General features: G+C 40.9%; 1 protein-coding gene across 1 annotated transcript in view; it reads right to left on the reverse strand.

Moving 5' to 3' along the window:
- LOC120502356 (von Willebrand factor D and EGF domain-containing protein-like) overlaps positions 1-21,685 on the reverse strand; it is a 164,234-nt gene that overhangs the window by 80,271 nt on the left and 62,278 nt on the right. The window contains exons 7-11 of the mRNA XM_039710115.1: positions 20,494-20,711; positions 18,803-18,876; positions 12,777-13,047; positions 10,122-10,300; positions 5,655-6,598 (exon numbers count right to left, since the gene is read on the reverse strand). Coding sequence (XP_039566049.1) covers positions 5,655-6,598; positions 10,122-10,300; positions 12,777-13,047; positions 18,803-18,876; positions 20,494-20,711 — 1,686 coding nt within the window. The remainder of the gene's footprint in view (positions 1-5,654; positions 6,599-10,121; positions 10,301-12,776; positions 13,048-18,802; positions 18,877-20,493; positions 20,712-21,685) is intronic.

Below are 21,685 nucleotides of genomic sequence, written 5' to 3' on the forward strand. Positions count from 1 at the left end.
GAACCTCTTTTATGGAGCATTGATATCTTAGTGAGACTTCTTTAATGTCAGCTTCAAGGAAATAAGAATATATCTTTAATATCTTTAAGCCCAGTGTAAAGAATACATTCCCAGTGGGAGGGCAGCTGTGTATTAAAGTGTGGTTTATGCTGCAATGGTACATAGGGATCTGCTTGAAATGCTCCCTGCCTTACAGGATTCTCTACTGAAGAAAAATGTATTTGGTAGAAAAAGATGCCCCAGCTTCTAAAGTTTAGTACAAGAACACAGCCTCACACCCATGAGCTGTTGATGAACCTTTAAACATGAGAGGGAATGGGGAGGCTGCAGGCAGTGGAAAGTTTCAAACCTCCCTCAGCTGGATAGACAGGAAAATTCAACATTTTGGAATGCAAAAGTCAACAGGTAGTATGAGAAAAAGGGAAAAACAAAAGCAGATTTGTGAAAAAGAGACCTGATTTTTGTCTTGATAGTGTAACTTCGTCAAAGTGACAGGAACTGTGATTTTGTTAATACTGTGTCCACCAAAGTCAATGGAATTGTTATAATGAAGAGTAGAATTAAGCCCAATGACTTACTATTTGAAAAGAAGAAGGGCTTTTTAAGGGATAATGCAATTTATTATTTTTTAATAGCAACAGTACTTTGGTGAGAAAAGTTTAAAACCGTGAGCATGGTTTTTGCTGTTCTCACAAGCACATTTGACTCTTCTTATGAAATCCAATTTTGAAAAATCAATGGAATTGCTAAAGTGTATTGCATCCTCTCTGCCACAGAACATGTTTTGCCATATTAGCAAAAAGCCTGGTTGTTTTTTCTTTGTTTACAAGCAAAAGTGATTTGAAAAAAAAAAATCAGTTCCTGTGGAAAGGGTCACAGTTTCTGGTAACTCTGTTTCTGGGGCCTTTGTGTTGCTATTAAATGGAATTCTCCCTTGAAGGTCTGGTCACCACAAGCTGGTCCCAGCCACAGAGAACACCAGTGAGAGCAATATTTTTCATTGCAGATATCCTGGGGATTTAGAAAATGGATTATATTTCCTTTTAAAAGTCTAAGATGCGTTTTTTACTTTGCATAATATTTTAATTTATTTATTTTAATTTATGCAAGGACAGCATCTATTGAGCCATCACACTGTGATGGCTCCCTCTGCATCACATATTGAAAAGTGTTCATTTACTTGACTTCCTAACAGCCCTTACATAATCATTATGATCTACAATTTTAAGATCATAGAATTGATTAAAGTGGGAGAAAAGTATTTACTCCAGCCAGTATTTTCCCATACAAATGCTCCAATGTCCAAAGCAGACTGGAGTTTGATGTAGACAACTGAAATGCTCTGTTCCCTTTCACCTGGGGATCCTGAAAAAATTTAAATATTTTCTTTCAGTGTCTTCCTCATGCTTTGTCTTTGAAAATGAGAATTATGCTTAAAAATAAATCACAATTAATAAACAGTAAGATTTTTATAATATGTACTTGACCTTACATTCATCAAAACTCTGAGCTCATTCTTCCAAGGAGGAGAGGCATTTTCCATTGGAAGATCCAGCCTGAAGAACTGAAATAGCTGACCTTATTATAAATACATTTTTTAAAATATTGCATCTTTAATTCATATTATTTAATTACAGCACATGAACAGGACCCAAAGCAGACTGCAGAATTCAGAAAGGTCTGTATAACCACTCTAAAAATAACAGGGTGCAATCGACGTAGCTGCTGTGGCAGATGGGTCTGGGGGACCTGTGTGGTTGTGGTTCACAGCTCTGAAAATGCAGTCAGGTTCACAGCCCCTCTTGGTAACACCAATGGAATGCATTGATGTGAAAATGGGATATCTGTAAGTGTGGTAGGTGAACATTCCCTTCTCACCTTCTCATCATCATTTTGTGCTCGCTTTGATTTCTTTGCTGGTTAATTTTTTTTCTCCCCAGAACTTTCCACGTAGAAATTTAAACTTCAAGTGTCATTACTTCACTGAAACTAATTTGTCGTTATTATTCCTCATTACCTTTTATCTTGTAATTGCTCTTTAGAGCTTCATACAATCTGCATATTACATTACTCTATGTGTGCTTTACTAGTCCTGATATTTTTTAATAAGCAACATGGTCAATATATACAAATGGTAAGCACCAACCTGATTTGCTATCTGCTGTAATTGGATTCTGCCTTTAATTACAGGTGGTAATGACATTTTAAGCACCTTATACAGGTGTTGGGGGGGGTGGGGGTTATGAAATGTTAAGCAACATTAAGAAATTCTAAGCTTCTGGAGTGCTGCCAAATTTCAGAGGTGCCTTTCAACTCCAAATAGCGATTTTCATGTGAGGATAATTATAGCTCTGGCCACCTGGACTGCTCCTATTGGAGTCAGGCAGAGCAGAGGAGTGAACTTGTCTGCAAGCCACACTTCACATCTTCTCTCTTTATTTCTGTTTTCATTTTAAATCACTTCAAATATATCATGGCCTGTATTTTGATTCCTAAAAATACTGCAGGACCATATTTTTGGGTGTGTTTGCTGGCCAAAACCAGTGGCAGAATATATTGTTCTGTATTGGCAGTGTAGCTGAGGATGGGTGACCTTGGAAAATATATTTGAATTATGTGGATACCCTCCTTGATCTTGTGGGAGTTTTAATTCACATCTATAATTCCAGCCTGAGAAAATTAGACAGAGATTTGTTTTGGAACTGATGGGAAAATATATAGCCAGCAAAAGGAGTTGCCTTCTCCTTCATTACTCATGTAGCTTCCCATGGAAAATAACTTTTCCCTAGCAATAGCACTTAAAACTCAGCATTTCTGAGATCAACACTTATTCTCCTGTTTCTTCTGTCCTGACTTTTTAAAAAGAAAGTGAAAGAGACAGCACTTTTATATGTCCTGCAGGAACCTAATTCAATTCTTAATTTCTCCTCCTTTCTCTCCCTTCCTACAGAACCTCTGCTCATTAGCCACAAAGCCCAGGGGCTTATCCTGCCTGTGCTGATTTCCTGGGCTCTGCCAGCCAGGCCAGGATTCCTGAGCTGCAGGGATGAGGCTCAAGCTGCTCTGGTTGGAGCACACAGCTTTATTTCTGAGACTGATCTTAATTCTTCATCTCTAATAACCTGTTGTGGTGTGAGAGCCAGGCTTTAGTGACATCAGCAGGAGCTCAGTTCTGAGCACCTCCAGTCCTGTGAAGTGACATTTGAGAGGTTGGTTGTGGCTGTGTGGTGCTGCTGGGCTCTTCCCTGGAAAGAGGTGTCCCATCACTCGAATACCTTGGGATCTGTAGAGGAACAGCCCTGGGGGATTTAGCCTGGAGAAAAGGAGGCTCAGGGGGGATTTTATTGCTCTCTGCACTACCTGAAAGGAGATTGCACCAGGTGGGGAATGGTCTCTTCTCCCAAGCTGAAAGCAATAGGACAAGAGGATCTTGTTGCTGTCATCACCAAGAGATGTTTGAATTGGATATTAGGGAAAATGTATTCACTGGAAAGGTGGTCAGGCGTTGGAACAAGGAAGTGGTGGAGTCACCATGCCTGTAGGTGTTCAAAAAACCACCTCAGATGTGACACTTGGGGACATGGTTTAATGGTGAAGATGGTGGTGCTGGGTTGAGTTGGATTCCATGATCTCCCAGAACCTTTCCAATCTAAATGATCCCATGCTATCTGTGTAGAACATTTCTGCATGTGAAATGTGAAAACAGCAAATATCCTTAAATACATTTTGAATGAAATTCCAAAATCAAGAACAGCTAAAGGTGAAGCTCCCATGGAGGCTTGTCTTGATTGACTGTACCAAATTATCTAGATGACCTTTTCTTAGTATTATAATGTCAGGGTGATTGGCATGCCAGAACTAAGGTTTTATTTCTCCTTGTAGGGGATCTGACCTTAGGCTGTATGTATAGATCTCCTTTATATTTCATTCACAAGATCAGGTAATTTTATGTATATCTAATCTATATCTATATCTATATCTATATCTAATCTATATCTATATCTATATCTATATCTGTCTATATCTATATCTATATCTATATCTATCTATATCTATATCTATATCTATATCTATATATATATCTATATCTATATCTATATCTATATCTATATCTATATCTATATCTATATCTATCTATCTATCTTTATATGTATGTGTGTATATATATAACAGCTTCTCAATTTTTCTATATATAGAAAAATATTCTAAATCACTAATAAATGAATTAATAAATAATCTTTAATAATAGACCTCATTCCAACTCATTCCACTGATTTACTCTAGACAGTGGCATCACTTTCCTCTCCATAGTCAATGTTGAAATGAATTTAATGTGTGATGTTTCCTCCTAATTTCTCTGCATTTATACCAAAGACGAGGGAGAATATCCTGAAAATTAAGCATGCCAGTTGTTACCTTGGTTTTAATTTTCTGGGTTTTTTTCTCAATTTTTCTCTAACTCAAGAAAAAGCATTGTCTAGACAAGATGGCCCAGCACCCTGTCCAGCTGAACATTGAAAATGTGTAATGCAAAGGCAGCAAGAGACAGAAAAAGCAGTCAGGGCAGAAGAAGAAAATGACTTTGGGGGTGTTTGCCACAGCTGATGTGTGTTTGTTTTCCAGTTCTCACCTCCCTGTGCAATCGCAGGCTGAGCTCTGTTCTCTGTCCTTGTTTATATTTGATGTCACAGCAAGAAGACAAGGTGCCATTAGCTTTTACATGAAAGGTCATATTGAAGCTATTTTCCTCTAATCTGAGAGATTTCAGCCAAAGCAAAATAAAATTTTAAAATTTGGCCTAAGCAAGCCCCCTAACCCCTCTGTATCACAGAGAAATAAGTTAAACATTGAATTATATGTTGGGCAATTGCTTTGAAATTGCTCAACTCACTTTTCAGTCCCTGGTGACAGTTTTTCTCTGTGTGAAAGAGAATTAATTCTCCCATATTTGGGAAATTATTCTTCAAATTTTAGCCTGTCATTAACAAAAAAATGGATGTCAGGATATATTTTAACTGCTTTAAACCCATGCAATGCAGTCATGTTTAATGTGAGGAATATGGGTGATCCCATCCCTAATAATAAATGCATTGGGGTGTCAGATGTGCCACTGGGCTCCTGGAGCTGGCTGGAGATTTGGATGTTTCAGCTAAGCCATGGTGACTGGCCCTAGACTGACCCTATTTGATGGCTTTGGCAGGGTTACTTGTTCATTTTGTCACTTTTAATTTTGTGTTGTTACTAGTACAGTGTTTGAAATTAAGGTTAAAACTTTATTTTCTCTTGACCAGGAAAAAAAAAGAAGTGAGACATATCTCTACACTGTTTACATGATTATTGACCACAAGGTGAGCAGGACGCTCTTCTTTTTTGTGAGAAGCCTGCTTGTCAGCATGCCAGTGATAGATCAGATGTAAAGAAAATCACTTCTGCAAAACCAATTTGCTAAGGGGCTTGTAAAATCCATTTTTAAAAAGTTACTGAGGCAAAAAAAGCGAAGGACCAGCCAACCAGATATTTTGATTGGCTCTTCAAGGTCAAAACCCGATTACTAATTCATCAAATACCTTACTGGTAGCGCTGCTTGAGGAGCAAACAACTCGGCGCAGATGTTCTGCCTAATAATGCCAATGTGGAAAGAGGGCTTTACTCACTTTTGGCAGTGCTGCAGTCGTGGGAGCTGTGGCCTGCACGGCACTGGCAGCCCAGCTCCGCGCAGCGTCCGCGGCCGCTGCAGAGCGCGGGGCACCGGAGAGCAGCAAGGATCTCCTCCCGGGCAGCAGATCCCTGGTTTCCACCTGGGAGCTCTCCCTTCCTGCTCCCCAGCACTCTCCTTTCACACTCATTTTCCAACAGGGCTACCAGTGCCCTCACCCAAGCCACGTCGTCTTTGAGCTGCAGGTCCAATAGGCAAATATCAATTGCCTCATCCAGGTGCTTTGCCAGGAGGCCTTTACACGCCAAGCCAATGGTGGAATTTGCAAGAATTTGGTGGCAAATCTCCTGAGCTTTGGTGGCAGTCAGGCCATTGGGAGTGGGCCATGACAGTGGGAATTTCATCCGAACCCCTTCGAAGTAGTCCTCGGGGAAAAAATATGCCAAGCTCTCCGAGTGTCTCTGGGCTGTGCCATGCAGTGGGTGAAAGGATGAGTATTTATAATACTTGTCTTGCCTCTTTGCTCTCCTTAGGTCTCCTGTTGGTTTGGTAGAGTGAATAGAACTGCTGCTATTCATGGAAACATTGTGTGGGAGGGGATTTAGTGGTACCTCAGGGCTTCTTCGCTTTTGGACTGATTTAGAAAAATATCTTTGACCAAAAGCCTTGGTTGGTGGTTTTGCCTCTTTTCTCAAAGTTGACTCTGCTTCTGCATGAGTGACAAACTCAGATGTAACATCCAGATATGGGATTGCAAAGCTGTGGTCCACATGGTCATGATGGCAACCAGAAGGCTCAGGGGAAGAAGTCTGAAAAGCATTTTTTGTGTTTGCCATGGGCACGGGCTTGGTGCTCTCCTTCTGGCATCTGCAGAAACTTTTCCTTTGCTTCCTCTCAGAGGGTGCTGGAGTCTTGTCAAATAAACTCTTCCCTGGAGGAATTCTGATTTAAAAATAGGAAAGGATTAGAAAGAGAAAAATTTCAACAAATTAGTCTATCATAAAAGGAAACTTTCACTGAGGGTAGGGTAAGCATAAATACCCAATCTAAAAAGTACTTGAGAAACACTTAAGTTTAACCTGTTTTCTTTAGTCACTTCTGCACTGCCCTTCTTGAGTTGTCCTGTGTGTTTTCTAGCACTCCATGGAGATTTTTTATACCAGATGTTTAAGTGGCTTGCTGGAGCACTGCCTAACTGCTTGACTTCTCTTTGCAGGACTTTCTTTGAGGTGCAGGTTATCCTTTGTGTATTATACATGAAATAAGGCCTTGGATTTGTCCTTGGGTGACACAGCTAACTCTTGGAGAATGACAAAAAGTCATATTTGTTTCAAATCCTATATTATGAAAATCATCTTTATCTGTGTGCCTGTTCTCTCCTCTAAGATGTATATTGCTAACTTTTTTTATTTTAAAATGTCTCCCCCCTCTTTTTTTTTTTTGCATACTTCATTTCATTCTTTCCTTCTACTAGAGTTTTCTTTGATTTTTCTTTCAAAACAAAGCAATTCTCTATTGATCATAGGGCATCATATAAGCTGAGATGATTGTCTTCCCCCTTTTAAATTTAGTCTTTAATGATGGATGAACTTCTACAGACTTCAGTTTGAATAAACAGCCACGATTCAAGATTCTTTAGAAATCTCATATCTCTTATTGATCTTATTTGTGCAGCACAAGAGGAATTTTAGAGCTTCATAGGAAAGGATATGTTTCTTGTCCCAATATTTTGCAGCATGTCATTACCAGACACATTTGAAAGAGCACCAAAAATTAAAATAATTTTGGCATTAATTTTGTCTTGCAGCCAAATGTTGGGGTTTCAGGAAAGGGAAAGCATTCGCCAACATATTGGAGCCAAACATTAGATACTGTTGTTGGAAGCTGTAATTGCCTTTATCCAATTTGTTAGAAATACATTTTAAATGGCATATCTGATATTACCATTTTGATCATTGACACAGTCATAACTTTTAAATAGAACATCTCAGTGACACTGGCAAAATGAACTTATTTCTCCTCCTGAAACATGAGCACAAACATTTACAGAACTGTTTTGCCCAAAGTGTGGGCTCAGCAGGAGCCAGTATGAGACAAAAGAGTGGTTTCCATGCTCATGGAAATGAACAAGCTGTTCTGCACTTCTCCCTAGTCTAGGAAAATAAAAGGGTTTTGGTGATTGAGAGACTTGTCCTTTGGACAAAACATTTTAGTGTCTGAATGAGTGTCCTTCACGCTCCATTCCTCTGGTTCTAATGGAGGGGTTATCTGCCCCTGAAGCTTCCCTGACTCAGCATCAAGTAAATTTAAATCTGGACTAAGGCAGCAGAAGTAACTCCTCCTTTGATATACTACATAAACTAGAAGCTATTGTAAATATTATTTATTTAATAAAAAAAATCAACCATAATAAATAGTCCAGAATCAGGCCAAAAACTTAACACACCAATGAAAATTTCACTAAAATGAAACTCTTTTGCCTTGATGTTTTATTGAAACAAAATCCTCTGTTCATCCTACATGAAACCAATTACCTTCTTTTGGTCAGCCCCTGTCCACAGAACTGGGGTGTATGGTGTGGAAAGAATGGAAACCCCAACCTCCTCACAGCCATGCACGTACAGCTGCTCCTCAGTGAGCTCAAATGTCCCTTTGTCCCCTGCATGAGATGACCAGACTATCATTCCTCTGAGCCACCCACTATAATCCAGGAAGAACTAAAGAAAAGGTTTTTTTCATCCAATTGAGTTGGATGCTATTATAGAAAAAGTACCCAGAATTTAAGAGCATTTCTGCTGGTTTCTTGGTATATTTTTAAATGTCTGAAGATTTTATTTTGCCTACTTAAATCACATGTTTTAAAATTCATCTCTTCTCCGGTTGCTATTTCATGGCTGGGAAGCTCTGATGTTGTTTTATTGTTTAAAAGTTGTGTTGGAAAGCTGGTGTGTAAAACTGATCTGTGCATGCAGGGCCCTGCAGCTGCTTGAGAGAGGTGGGAGCCAGGGAAAGCTCTGAACTGCCAGATGGTGGGCACTCAGACTAGCTTCAGGTGCTGGAGAAAACCTAGCACACTTTCAGGGTTATTTTAAATGAAATTAAAAACAGCAGCAGAAAAGGAACCCTCTAGCTTTTGTTTTTTACTGGGCCGTTCCTCTGTGAGTGGATCAGAGAATGATCCAGTCTCCTCTGGAGGTGACCTCAGTTTCTCTATTGGTTTATTTACCCAGGTTCTGAGGGGTCCTTGAGAATCCATCCTTGGGAGTAGTGCAACATGAAACTCAGCACCCCTCCTGCCCTTCTCACTTAGCAGGAGCTTCTGCCTTCCCTGAAGAATCTCCATCACACAGCCCTAGAAAACTCCTCAGTGTTTCATAAATAAATTCCTTTGCACTGCGCTTTAGCTCCAGCCTTTTTCAACAAAATTGCTTGAGCAAGTTCTCCTAAGGACCTTTTAGCCCTTTTTTGGGGCAGTGAGTTATTGGTTGGTTCTTGCACCAAGCTATTTCTCCATCTGCCTTCCCAGAAGCAATCTCTGACTGATTACCCCATTATTAGGATGTTAATGATGGCTGTTGAATTCTAAATAGTAGAATTTACATTGACAGGCCAAAATAGACATTAAATGGCCATTACTTAGGCCCACTGAACAGAACTACAATATGGCAGAGGTGCTTGTTTGTTTTCTGAAGTGCAAGAAGTCTAAAAATTCATTGCTCCTATAGAATTGTGCTGAGCTCCCAGGTACAGATTAAGTGCTATGTTAGTGTTTTGCCTTCTTTACTTCACAAACCAGGCTACTACATAAGCAAACCCATTTTGGTTGTAGGAACACCTATTAGGCACGTTTGAAGTTCAGCAACAAGAATTAAAATGTGGGATAGGGATAGAGACAGGAACAGGGATAGGGACTGTGACAGTGAGATGGCAGAGTCAGACCCCTGACTGTTTCCAGACCATCTGTCCCAGAAAGCACAAGTTTTCAGAGCTCACTGTCATCATTAGTGGAGTTGATATTAGGTTTCAGCATGGTACATATATTACCAGACTTTGTCAAAATGTAACATTTAATCTATACTCACATATTGTAATTAGCGTTCAGGAATGAAAGAACAAGAGAAATGTGAAACCCTTAATTAATCCCTATTGTCAGCTACCTACATTTTCAAGTGTGGGTGAGAGCTGCATTTTTTTTAACAGCTGAGAGGGATCTTAACACAGCTGTTAACATGGCATCACTTGTGAACATAAAGCTTCTCTCTTGGTGACTGCTGATGTGTTTTGTGCTGACTGAAAATTAAGCCCCTGTGCTGCCAGGATGGAGATGGGACTTCAGGCTTCTCCCTGAGGTTAAGGAGGTCTCTCTGTCAGGCCGTTAGGGGAGTCTGGAATGAAATAAACCCATCAAGGCCACTTGGAACACTGCTAGGAGCATCTCCTGGGAGGGATCTCTGTGGCTTTGTACCTCCACTGCTCTATGAATTCTTCCTCTGGCACGTTGCTGAGGTCGTTGTGAGCCATCCCATCAAAGAGGCCACACAAGCCCCGCGTGCTGTTGAAGTCCCTGCCCGGTGTCCTCACTGTCACACCCATTCCCCACTCGCTCAGGTCCGCTCGAACAAATGCTCCAGAAGGGAACAGGATCTGAAGAGGTAGGGAAAAAAAATAAAAAAAGCCCCAGTGAATTGAAGCTCTTACCAAGTTTTTTATGCAATAAAAAATGTCTCTTTCCATAAACAAACATTTCAAAGCAGGATGTTGGCGATGGCAGAGGTAATTTAAGATCACTTAGAAACACTATAAATATCTATTTGTGGTATTATTTAGCTTGCTTTCAGATTCCATGGCATTAATATCTGATAGCATCACATAAATATATAACTGCATGAGTACTTTCTTCTTAAATTAATATTTGCATCCATTAAAGTTTTCCCAGTGGTAAGTTACTAGCTAATTTTTGAGGTGACTTCCATGAGAATAAGGCCACCCTTGTGTCTTTTATATTAATAATTTTATAATAATAACTTTTTTCAGAGAAACTGCCAAGATTGAAAAATATCTTTCTTCCTTCTGAACAATTGTTTCATTTTCCAAGGCTGGATTATCCAGAAAATGATTGTGTTTTAAAGTGGATAAAGCAATTTTCTCATTAAAGGACTAGTGGTAGGCTTACACTGACCTTTAAAAGGAAAAAAAAAACCAAACCTGGCAGGGTTCAAAACAAGAACTAACTGTGTGGATAATGGATTTTTCAGATTGGTTTACTAACCAAATAATAAAATGAAAAAAAAAAGCAAAAAGAAAATATCTGTTCAACTGATTTTTTTTTTTTTTGTTTGCAGTATTTTTACAGGTAAAAAAGACTATTTGAAAATTATCTGGGTCTGGAGAGGGACAGGAACATACTATCCTGATAAGTAGCATTAAGACTTTCTTTTTATCCAAGTTAATCTTAAAAAATACATTTGAGTTGCAAACATCTCATTATAATAATTTCAAAACAATTATTTTCCTTTTTTAAGTGGCCCCTGCCTAGATATAATTTATTCATCCAAATAATGTCCTTTGTTTTCCTTTATTTTGGGTGGGGATTTTCTGGTCTTTGAAGTTCCTCCCCATCAGATCCAGTCATACCTGTGAAGGCATAACGAGCTCATATTTTTATTCTTGTGCTTGAATCGAGAGTTTACTCAGAGTTTGGCTTCACTAAATTATAATTCTGCCTATTTTTGTTCCCCATTACTTCAGGCTTTTTCTAGAGGGCTGCATGTAAAACCCTTGCAGTCAGAACTGCATGAGCTGCTCAGTCTTCTGCGCTGTCCAGATTAATACTTCCAGGTGTGGATTTATTTTGGGAGTTTGGAGGGCTCTCACCCTTTCCTATCCTGCTGCCCTGAGCAAGGCATCCCACCTGGATTTAATGCTGCTAATTGAGGCTTCAAAGAAGGTTTTTTGAGCCCTCAGTTTGCAGAGTTATTTAGTGACTGCCTGCTGGAAGCATTCTGATCCTCCTTGAATGTCATGGGAGCCAGTGGGAGCCAGTTCCTGAGCTGCATGAGGATAATGATGGACAAGTTGGGAGGATTGGGATGCACCCCACTCGGAGGTGTGCTCAGGGATCCTGTTCACTGCTGCACAGCTCCTGTAGATTCCCACTCATGTCACAGCGGGATTCACACTGTGTCCCCAGTCTGCCCTGATTTGTTTCCCTGCGTTTTACCTCAGGTGAAAATGAGAAAAGGGATTCCTTGCTAAGACTATCCCGGTAATAAAACAGTAATTATATTGCATTCAGTTGCAAAATGAAATGACAGCTTGATTCCTGCTTTTCCTCTATTCTATAATTAACAGACTTTCAATTACTGCTTTCCTGAGGTCTATTCCAAGCGAGATCACAAGGAGAGCCAAGCACAGGCACTTCCTGCATCATTCTGGCTCTGCTGTGGACCGATCTTCATCCAAAACATTTCATGGCAATAAATCTTGATGATACAACTCTGGGATAAAATTATCTTCTTGGCCATAATTTGCAGCTCTTTTCCTTACCAAAACCCCTGGTGCAGCCTGCTCTTATTTTTCCAGTGATTTCAGTCTATTAGTGTGGATAAGCAATACTTATGCAAAGTAAGTTGTGGCCATATATTTGTTTAGGCAAATGCTTTATGTTACAGCAAATGTTGCACATTTACAACCCATTTTCATAGCTTTTGGGGGCTCTCTGGATCTGACTAATAGTGTCTTACTGCTCCACTCAAAAACTCCATTACTCTGCTACCTGTGATTTTTCCTTGCATATTTATACCTTGAGCTCTGCAAAGAAATTTGCTTTATGTGATGTGGTTGGGTAGTGCCTGGCATAAGCAAACACGGAGTGCTGCAGAGAGTAAGCAGTGCTATCAGAGCTCCGCTGTGTCGCCAAAAAATTTCCAGAGGTATTTTTTTTGTTTGGTTTTACAGTTTGCTAAACCAGCACATTAACCAGCTACTTCCCTGCCTCTCATTTTGGCTGCAGGTGCTCTGATAGCTTCAGATATTTTCACAGCAACTTCATTGATAATTCAGAAATATTAAAGGCATGTTCACAACCGCCACGAGAGCGCTCAGCCATCCCCGCACGTACTGTTATTTTCCTGCCTCCGTAAGACTTCAGGATTTTGACTTGCGGCGATGCCTCGGTGCTTCTGATGCTCAGCTGGGGCCTGCTGTCCTGCAAGTGGCCATTGCAGGTGTCCAGCACCACGGTGTCCCCCCCTTCTCGTGCAGCCAGGCCGCAGTTGCAGGCGGTGGCGGAGCGGTGGCCGCCGCAGTCCCACTGGCGGACGTGCACCTCGAACGCCCGCGACGCGCCGCGGCACAGCAGGAACGTCCCGACCTTGTGGCTGTCGTAGCGCCTGAGCAGCCACGAAGGAACAAAAACAGACAGGGCTGGACACCCTCAGCACGCCCCCGTGTTGGGAGTTTGCTGGCACTCGTACAGCAGCGCTCCATAAGTAGAGCAATGCTGGCTGGCCTTGGAGGAGGGAGCCGTGCACAGGTGGGGAAGAGTTTCTCAGGGTCTGTATCCAAGGGAATGCCGCGGCAGTTGTTAGCTGGAAGTGCCTAAGAATTCCTGTGAGAAGCAGGAGCTGTGTCCCAGCTGCTGCCATGGCAATGGGCATGGATAAAAAGTGTAAACATTTGATATAAAGCAAATGGGAAGAAGTTTCCTGCCTCCAGGTCTTAATAAATATATTTTGGTTCTAACCGGTTGATTTTAGAGTATGAGGTTCAAAGGGAAATCAGTGCTCAAATAACTTCTTCTGTGACTAATCAGCGAATTTTACAAGTCTGGCTGTGGCTAGGTAAAGGCTTCCTGTGAAAATCTGGGATTCTGCTGAAAGCCACTTAAAATGAAGTTTGTTCCTCCCCCTCAATGACTTGCCCCTAAGCACAACTTTCACACTCGATGGATCAGCAATCAGCATGGGGAACAATTTAGGACTTTCATTCTTTTCTATAAGGAACATCCCTTCTCTGTCTGGGTGAGACAAGAGCAGGATACTTCAATAAGTTTGCAAGGTTGCAAGGCCTCTGCATGAACTGTCTGGAACCTCTGTGGTTTCCACAGCAGAAGCCTGTGAGAGGACCCTCTTCTGCTTGTTCTGTGTGCTCTCACCCCATAAACTTGTCTCATTCTCACTCTATTTTATTCTGTTATATAAAAGGAAATAGTAGCCATATACTTAATATATGTTGTTGATATTTTCTTCCTATAATCCAACAGCTTCCATCTTTAAAAACAATGGATTATTCTGCTTTCTTTTAAGGCACTGTGATTAGTTTTAAACTCAATTTTTATGAAATTAACTAATATGGAAACTAAACTATAGGCTTATAATAATAAACTTTATTGTTTTCTACTATAAAAAAACATTAAAAGGAATGTATAAAATGCTTCTGCTAAATGACAGGATTATTTTTTAAACAGTGGCATACAAACATCCACATTGTTTCAGGCCATTAATGCTTCTTAAGCAGAGGAACAAATGGCTTGTGAACTGTGACTTTTTCACGTATATTTCTGTGTTTTGCTCCTCTTCAGAAAAAAAAAAAAGGCAATAGATAACTTTGTAGCTTAAAACACAGTAAAAAATTTAAACTCCAGCTCCTTTTCTCTCACAGAAAACACATCTGACTTTATCTTTCATCTTGAAAAACTTAGGTTGGCCATAAAGTGATAAGGTTTTGAATGGTTCTGTTTCATCCTATTTTCTAATCAGACATATAAATCCTGTGTTACACTGCATAGATGCTGCTGCTAAGATTGATCAGAACTAAGGACAACATAGAAAATAGATAATCTCTTTAAACCTCTAGTACTTGCTCCATTTGGATGTCTTTGTGGGGGAGAAAGAGGATATTTTATGAGAGCACCTTCCACAGTTTCCTTCTACAGGATCAGCTTAGAAGGAGAGGTTTTTGAGGAGGCTGATGGGAAATCAGGGATCAGATTGGCTGTACCCAGACTAATAATCTCTGTCTGGTAAAGGAAGGCTCTTTTTGCATATGCATATAAATGTCATTGCAGTCAGGGGAGCTATTTATTGCTTAATAATCACTGACAGTGGACCCAATCCAACCCTCCTGGAAGTCACTCTGAGTCCTTCAATTAAGTCATGGCATAGATTGCACAGCACAAACCTGCACCGTGCCTAAATTAGAGCTTTCAGGCTCCCTCAAATCAGTTGAATGGATAATTGGATGTAGTCAGGTAAACTTTTGTGCTGTTTGTACAACTGTAATTGTGATAATGATTCCTTGGACAACCTTGGAGTTGCCTGTAGTACTAAAAGCCTGGAGTAGGCTTAGAGCAGCTCTTGCACAGGGGAATTCTGCATGTTCCTTGTGAGCCATCCACCACTGCTTGTGTGTAAATCTGCCTCCACAGTGCCTTCCCCACCCTGCTCCCCTGACAGTCTGCAGCCCCTCTGTGTGCTTAGATTGTTTTCCAAGGGGGAAGCAAGTTCTTGTCCTGGCACAAAGTCACAGCTCGAGTTATGCTCTTTGTCCAGTAATTATAAAACACTCTCTCCTGTTTGGTTATGGCAGTGAGCTTCTATAGGAATAATTTCTGTTGGTAAATCATAAGAGATGGCGTAAATAAATCATAACAGAAGGGGATATAGACATATGTAAACTACTACTCCCTAGTAGTGTTCAATTAACTCACACCCTGCACTTCCACTTCACTGAGCTGCACTTTACCTTTGTATTTATTCAGTGTTTTTTGTGGTCATTCCTGAAGATTTTCCACAACAGCTTTGCCATCAGACGATTTGATTTGTTGGCATGGCACTCCAGGCTCCTTCTTTCTTTGCTACTAGGAACTATTTCATGGTAGGCTTGACCTTATGAAGAGCTGGGTGATGCTGAAGGACGTTCTCTGCTTTCAGAGTGTTCATCCCATCATGTTGCTCTCAGAGCAGATGTTGGGTTATATTCAGCAGGCACTGGATGCCTGGGGACACCTAAACTGCTGCAGACTATCAAAACCCCAGCACCTGGCAGGGCTACTCATGCCCAGGACTTAGCTAGGGCTCCTATGATGAAAGCCATTAAAGCCAACCAGCAAATGGTGCCATTTCCTTGGAGATAATATTGATGGGATAATATAGATTAGTGTAAATTTTTGAGAAATCTGAAAAATCTTTTAACCTTTTTTGGTTAGGTAAAATGCAAAATAACATAAATGATGTATATAGTTCCCCTTTATATCAAAAGAAATTCCCCTTTTTACTTTGCCCTAAAAGGATTTTCTGCATATTTAGTTTTAAGCTAGTACTTCATATTTAAGAATCTGCGATTTATGGCATGAAAAGCTTTTATATTTATAATGTGCCATAACCAGTAATGAGGGCTATACTTTTGCTTTACCAGGCTTTCACATTTGTTTAATTTAGAAGGTACTTTGCTATAAAAGGAAGTGCTCTCTCTGGATTTTAGCTGGCATAATTAACGTTATTTCACATCTACGCTCCAATATACACAAATTGATTGTGCTTATGCTGTAAAATATGACACATTCTTCTTTGATTTTCAGTCACTGCCTTTGGTGAAAAGAATGAAAAGATTACAAGATAAATATTCCTACAGACACATATTAGCAGGAGGCACAGCAAAGGGGAGTGTTATTAAGGAGTGGGAGTCGGGTATTTCAGTTGTCTAATGAATAGCTGACTACCTCAGATGTAACGTGAGCTCACTGTGTCAGATTAAAACCATTGGAAACATCACAATAGAAGTTAAAATTACATTGGAAGTGGCCATTTCAGTAAGGAAATTGTACTGCCAATAAGAAAAACACTTCCAGTCTTTTGATTTTTGTACAATTTTTCAATTTTCCAAATTCATTCAAATAGCTATTTTTATTGAAGTTAAATTTTAAATTTTTAATGATTGTAGTTTACATTTTGAAACCTCGAAAACGTTCTCATTCCAAACACATTTTCCCATGACATTCCCTTCCATGAAAAGATGGGAATGCTTCCCTTCCAGATCTCTGAGTCAGCCTTTGCCTTCAGATTGTACTTTTGTACCAGGACAGAAGCAGGAATTGCTTTCCTCACTCCTTAAAGACGGAGCTTTAAAATAATTTGCTAACGTGGTAACACTTTTTTGGATAGGCAGTTAGAGAAGTTGCTTAACTGATGTGTAATAAGGTAGCCTAATCATTATAATAATTGAAAGAGAAATTATTTACAATAATAAATGAGAATATAAGTAGGAGTAATGGGACTGTGAAATGATGGGTAAGAAACTTGGCTGAATATCAAGAAGTGATACATCTTAGGGAAATAACCTAGTTATTGAGATGGACGAAGCCCCATCAGCGTGGCTCATTTAAAGCTGCACTGGACAGAGCAGTGATGAATGTCTGTCCACAAGGAAAAACGTGCAGCTTTTGAGGGGCCAAGCTGATCCTGGTTTTTTCCTCTTTCCAGTCTGTGTGACTCTGAGGCAGGATGACACAGACTGATGGGCTTTTCCAAACTCCCTGGGCCAAAACAGAACATAAATTGCTTAGAAGCATTTCTGTGTGATATCAACAATAGGATTAAAAAATTAGTTCTTCAAATAAAATTGCTTTATTTGGTTTTAGACCTTTTGTTCTCCCACGGAAGCAATGTAAAAATGTGCTACATGGCCGGAAGGGCGTCCCCATTCCAAGAGGTACTTTTCAGCTATTTGTAACTCCCTAAACACAACAGTCTGACAGATCACTGCCTGTTCCCAGCCCTAAATCAAAAGGGTGTATTTTAGAATATAAATGTATGGAGAGGTTTGAAATAATACTCTGATCTAGTTTAACATCCCAGAGCTGAAATAATTGCAGCTACATGAGGTATGGGAATATCTTTGAACCTCATGCAGCTCTAATGAAGCTTCCAAAGCAAGAAAAGCACCCAAACTTGTATGGAATAAGTTCCTGGTCACGTTTAAATGCTGTTCAGCAAAGCAGAAAGGGGACTGGGAAACCATGGATAAGCAGAGCTAATTTCCTATCTCAGACTGCCCAATTGAAGTGAAATCTTTGTTAGCAGCAGAAGTGTAACCTTTAATGGAGTCACTGCCTTTCTTACTCACATTTCATCAACAGATTTCTCCAGCTTTGATATAATTTCAGATGCCACCTCCAGAGCATGTTGGACTGAAATTGGGATGTCAGGATAGCAGAAATTCCCACCTGCCAAGTCCTTGTGGATGCTGTGCACCCAAAGTCATTGTCTGTGCCATCAGGAGGTCAATGGCAGAATGACAAAATTGGAATGTCATCTGAAATATTTGCAACATTGGATCAAATGTGCCAGGTGCAAATTTGAAAAACTTTCAGTGGTGCCAATTAGCTGGGATAAACAGATTCATGAATGATTAGGGGAGTTGAATGTGGAAAAGTTCTGTACAGTTCAGGCCGTCAAACACAAAGGCACCATTGTGGCTCAGTAACTCTTTAAACAGCTCATTGCTGGGTAATACAGAAGGACATTTGGACACTACAGGAAGATGTACAACTTTATTTTTGCATTCTTCTCCTTATATTTGCTTATAATTTCTGCACTTCTTTATCTGAGACATTAGAGCTATCTTTATGGGTTTTTTTGGTCGTGTTTATGATTGTCAACTCCAGCTGGACATAAACCAGCTCTGGAAACAGAAGAAATCAAGAGCATCCTTCTGATGAGTGACTTTGCAGCTGATGTTGCTAAACTCCTTGAAAGGTTTCCCTGTGTGCTGCCCTGGTGACATAATGTGTCACTTGGATGGCACTGGGGTGTGACTGACACAACAACTTGTGGTGCAGACACCCTCACAAAGCCACTAGTGATGGTTCTATTTGAAGAACATTTTGGAACCTGACCTTTGTCTTGTAAAATTTACTCAGATTCAAACCCATAGCTCCTCAAAGATTAATCCATTTCTAGTCCTTTTGTTAAAAGGAGTACACAGCCTGAACGAAAGCATTTGTGCTGTTGAAGGAGAACATTCCTCCTTGTAAGCAAACCTGTTCAATGCATTTTTGATATTCTAATGTAAACCCAAATGCATGCCACATCCAGAAACTGATAACTGCAGTAATTGAGCCAAATTATTTCAAAGTAAAATACTCACCATCCATCAAATGTGATAATGTGTGGATCAGTGAAAGAGTAGCAGTTTCCTGTTGGGAGGTCTCGAACTGTGACCTAGTTAAAATGAAATGTGTAATGAATACAGTCTACACAGCAGTTTTCCTTCATTACTGCTCCTCACAAAACATGAGGGGCAGGATTCATGGGTTAAGTACAAACTACAATCTGACTTCTGAAACATGATTGCAGATGGGCACAAAATAGGCTTTGCTTTCAAGAACAGTGTTTAATCATAGCCAGTGAGGGAGTTCAAAGTGTTCCTGTTCACCTGATGCGATGTCTTCCTTTATCTGGTAAAGGCTCTTTTTTTTTTTTTTTATTAAAACTTTTTGCTAAGGAGCAGATCATTCACTGAAATTACCAGGAGAATAGAGTGCTCATTAAATTGTACTAATTTTAATGCCTGAAGTATGGTAAAAAGGTATGCTGTAATTAAGTAACATTAGCTTGTTTTAGTAGTAGCTGCCTGTCCCCTGATTTGACCTCAGATTTCCCGTTACAGCATCAGAATGGCTGATTTATCTATTTGATGTGGATATTGATCAGATATTGATGAGGAGGCTCCAAATCACACTGCTTTAAGTATGTGGGTGAAACAGGAGAGGACCTACTGCAGCTGCAGAGATCTTCACCTGCATCAGCCCTTGGGCACCAGCAGGGTCACAGAGGAGCTGAGAGAGCCCTGGTGCCCTGCAGGGAGCAGATGTGCAGGCAGGGCTCTGCAGCTCTAACACCTGAATCTCAGGCAGAGCTGGGCCCACACTGCCAGGTCTGCTCCAGAGGGTGTTTTTCTAATGGCTGAATGCTCTCCTGACCAGCTCCCAAAAATGCAGGACCGGCTTGTGCAGTGATTTGTGATATGAAGAGCTCCCAGTGATATTGGTGGGAGTGATGGAGTGCAATGGTTTTCCATTACCCATCCTGACAGACTGATTTCTTGGCCAGGGCTGTTAATTCTTTGCTCCCTCCCTGCCCATGAGGAGCCCAGAGGTGCACTTCAGTTAGTTCTACCAGGATCCATGGAGCAGGGAAGAAGGATGGCTGCTATATCCCTGTGCAGTCTTTCAGTGACAAGGCAGAACTTGGCTTTTGGGAGCAGGGGTGAAATTAAATAAATGAATTAGAGGGTGAAGATAGAACTTCAGTTCCTGACAACATTCCTCACCTGCAGCAATGCATCATCTGTATTTCAAAATGTCCCTAAACCATGACACAGAAACACTTAGATGCCCACCTGTGTCTGGCACACCAAACTTTTAGAATGATGGTCTTGAAGACTAAAAAAATTAACTTCTCTTTGAACAACTTTTTGATCTGGGGTCAGCTGTATCATTTGGATTTACTGTGTGATATGAAGTGTCTCAGAATTCTCCCATTTTCTCCACAGCCTCACACATCCTAAGTAAAAGTTTAGCACAAACAAATCCATGTGGCCCTTCCTGCTCCGTTCCTTCTTGCATGATTTCAGCAGAAGACACAATTCCTGGCTGGAGGCAGGACAAGTTTGCTGACAAAACAGGTCTAGATGTGTTAGTATGTTCTGCCACCATTTCTGTTCATTTTCTTTGGAAAAAAAAAGGAAAAAAAAAAAAAGAAAAAAAAAAGGAAAGGAAAAAAGAAAAGCCCCTCATTTAGATTTGCCGCATTTTCCAACTGATTTCAGGGCCTAACCTTCACATCCCTGGGTGTGTGAGCCCTCCAGAGCCCATCCGTTGGCGCGGCGGGCCGAGCGCTGACGCGGCTGACGTGGGTCCCGTCCTGCGCGAAGTCCGTCACGGCTGTCACTGTCACCGTGGCCGCTGCACAGCTGCTCCCCGAGCACGGCTCCGGCACCAGATCCACCTGGCAGGCCGAGAGGGCGATGTCTGGGGGCCCTGGGACCTGGCTGCCTGCAGGGAACACCAGCACAGAGTCTGACAGGAGTCACCCAAAGTGCCGCTCGTACCGTGCTCTGTTCTACAGAAACGCTTCCCGTTCCAGGACACAGACACCTTGTGTCCAAGGCTGAAAGATTTAGCTGGGCTGTGTATTCTATTGCTGTCTGTTAGAGATGGGACAGTTATCTTCTGTTCATTGGGCAGTTTTTCTCTTCCATGACCAATCAAGATCTCTTCTGTTCATGGCTGATAAAATTCCATAATCCCATTGGGAGATGCTCCGCCCAGGGGAGGAGCCAAGCATTCCTACCTGGATATAATCTGACCCTGGAAAACCCCAGCAGCCTTTGCTCCCTGCATTCCCAGAGGAGCAGCTTTCTTCTGCCCTGCATTCCCAGAGGGAGACCAGGCCCATCTCCAGCAGCCCTGGAGCTCCAGAGGAAAACTCCAGCCTTGTGCAGGATCCCTGCTCCAGCAGAAGCACAGCTGGCACTGCAGGAGGGCTGAGACACCATGGGATGGGACTGTGCCACCACCCTGACCCACAGGGTATCAGGGCATGTTCTGACTTTGGCAGTGGTTTGGTTTTTTTTTTTGTGGTTTTTTTTTTTTTTTTTTTGTTTTGTTTGTTTGGGGTTTTGTTTGTTTGTTTTGTTTTGTTTTGTTTTGTTACTATTGCATTTGGTAATTTTTTAATTGTCCTAGTAAAGAACTGTTATTCCTATTCCCATATCTTTGCCTGAGAACCCCCTAATTTCAAAATTATAATAATTTGGATGGAGGGGGTTTACATTTTCCATTTGAAGGAAGGCTCCTGCCTTCCTTAGCAGACACCTGTTTTTTCAAACCAAAACACCTTGGAACCAGATGGGCTTTGCATGAAGACAGTTGTGACTGACTGAATCTGGCATCCCTCTGCACTCTTCACTGTGCTGCTTTTTTATCCCCAAAGTTTTCTAAAAACTCAGTGGTGTCTATTTTTCCAC

Source organism: Passer montanus, unplaced genomic scaffold (genome assembly GCF_014805655.1).
Source record: "Passer montanus isolate IOZ18808 unplaced genomic scaffold, ASM1480565v1 scaffold1, whole genome shotgun sequence".
NCBI classification, from domain to species: domain Eukaryota; kingdom Metazoa; phylum Chordata; class Aves; order Passeriformes; family Passeridae; genus Passer; species Passer montanus.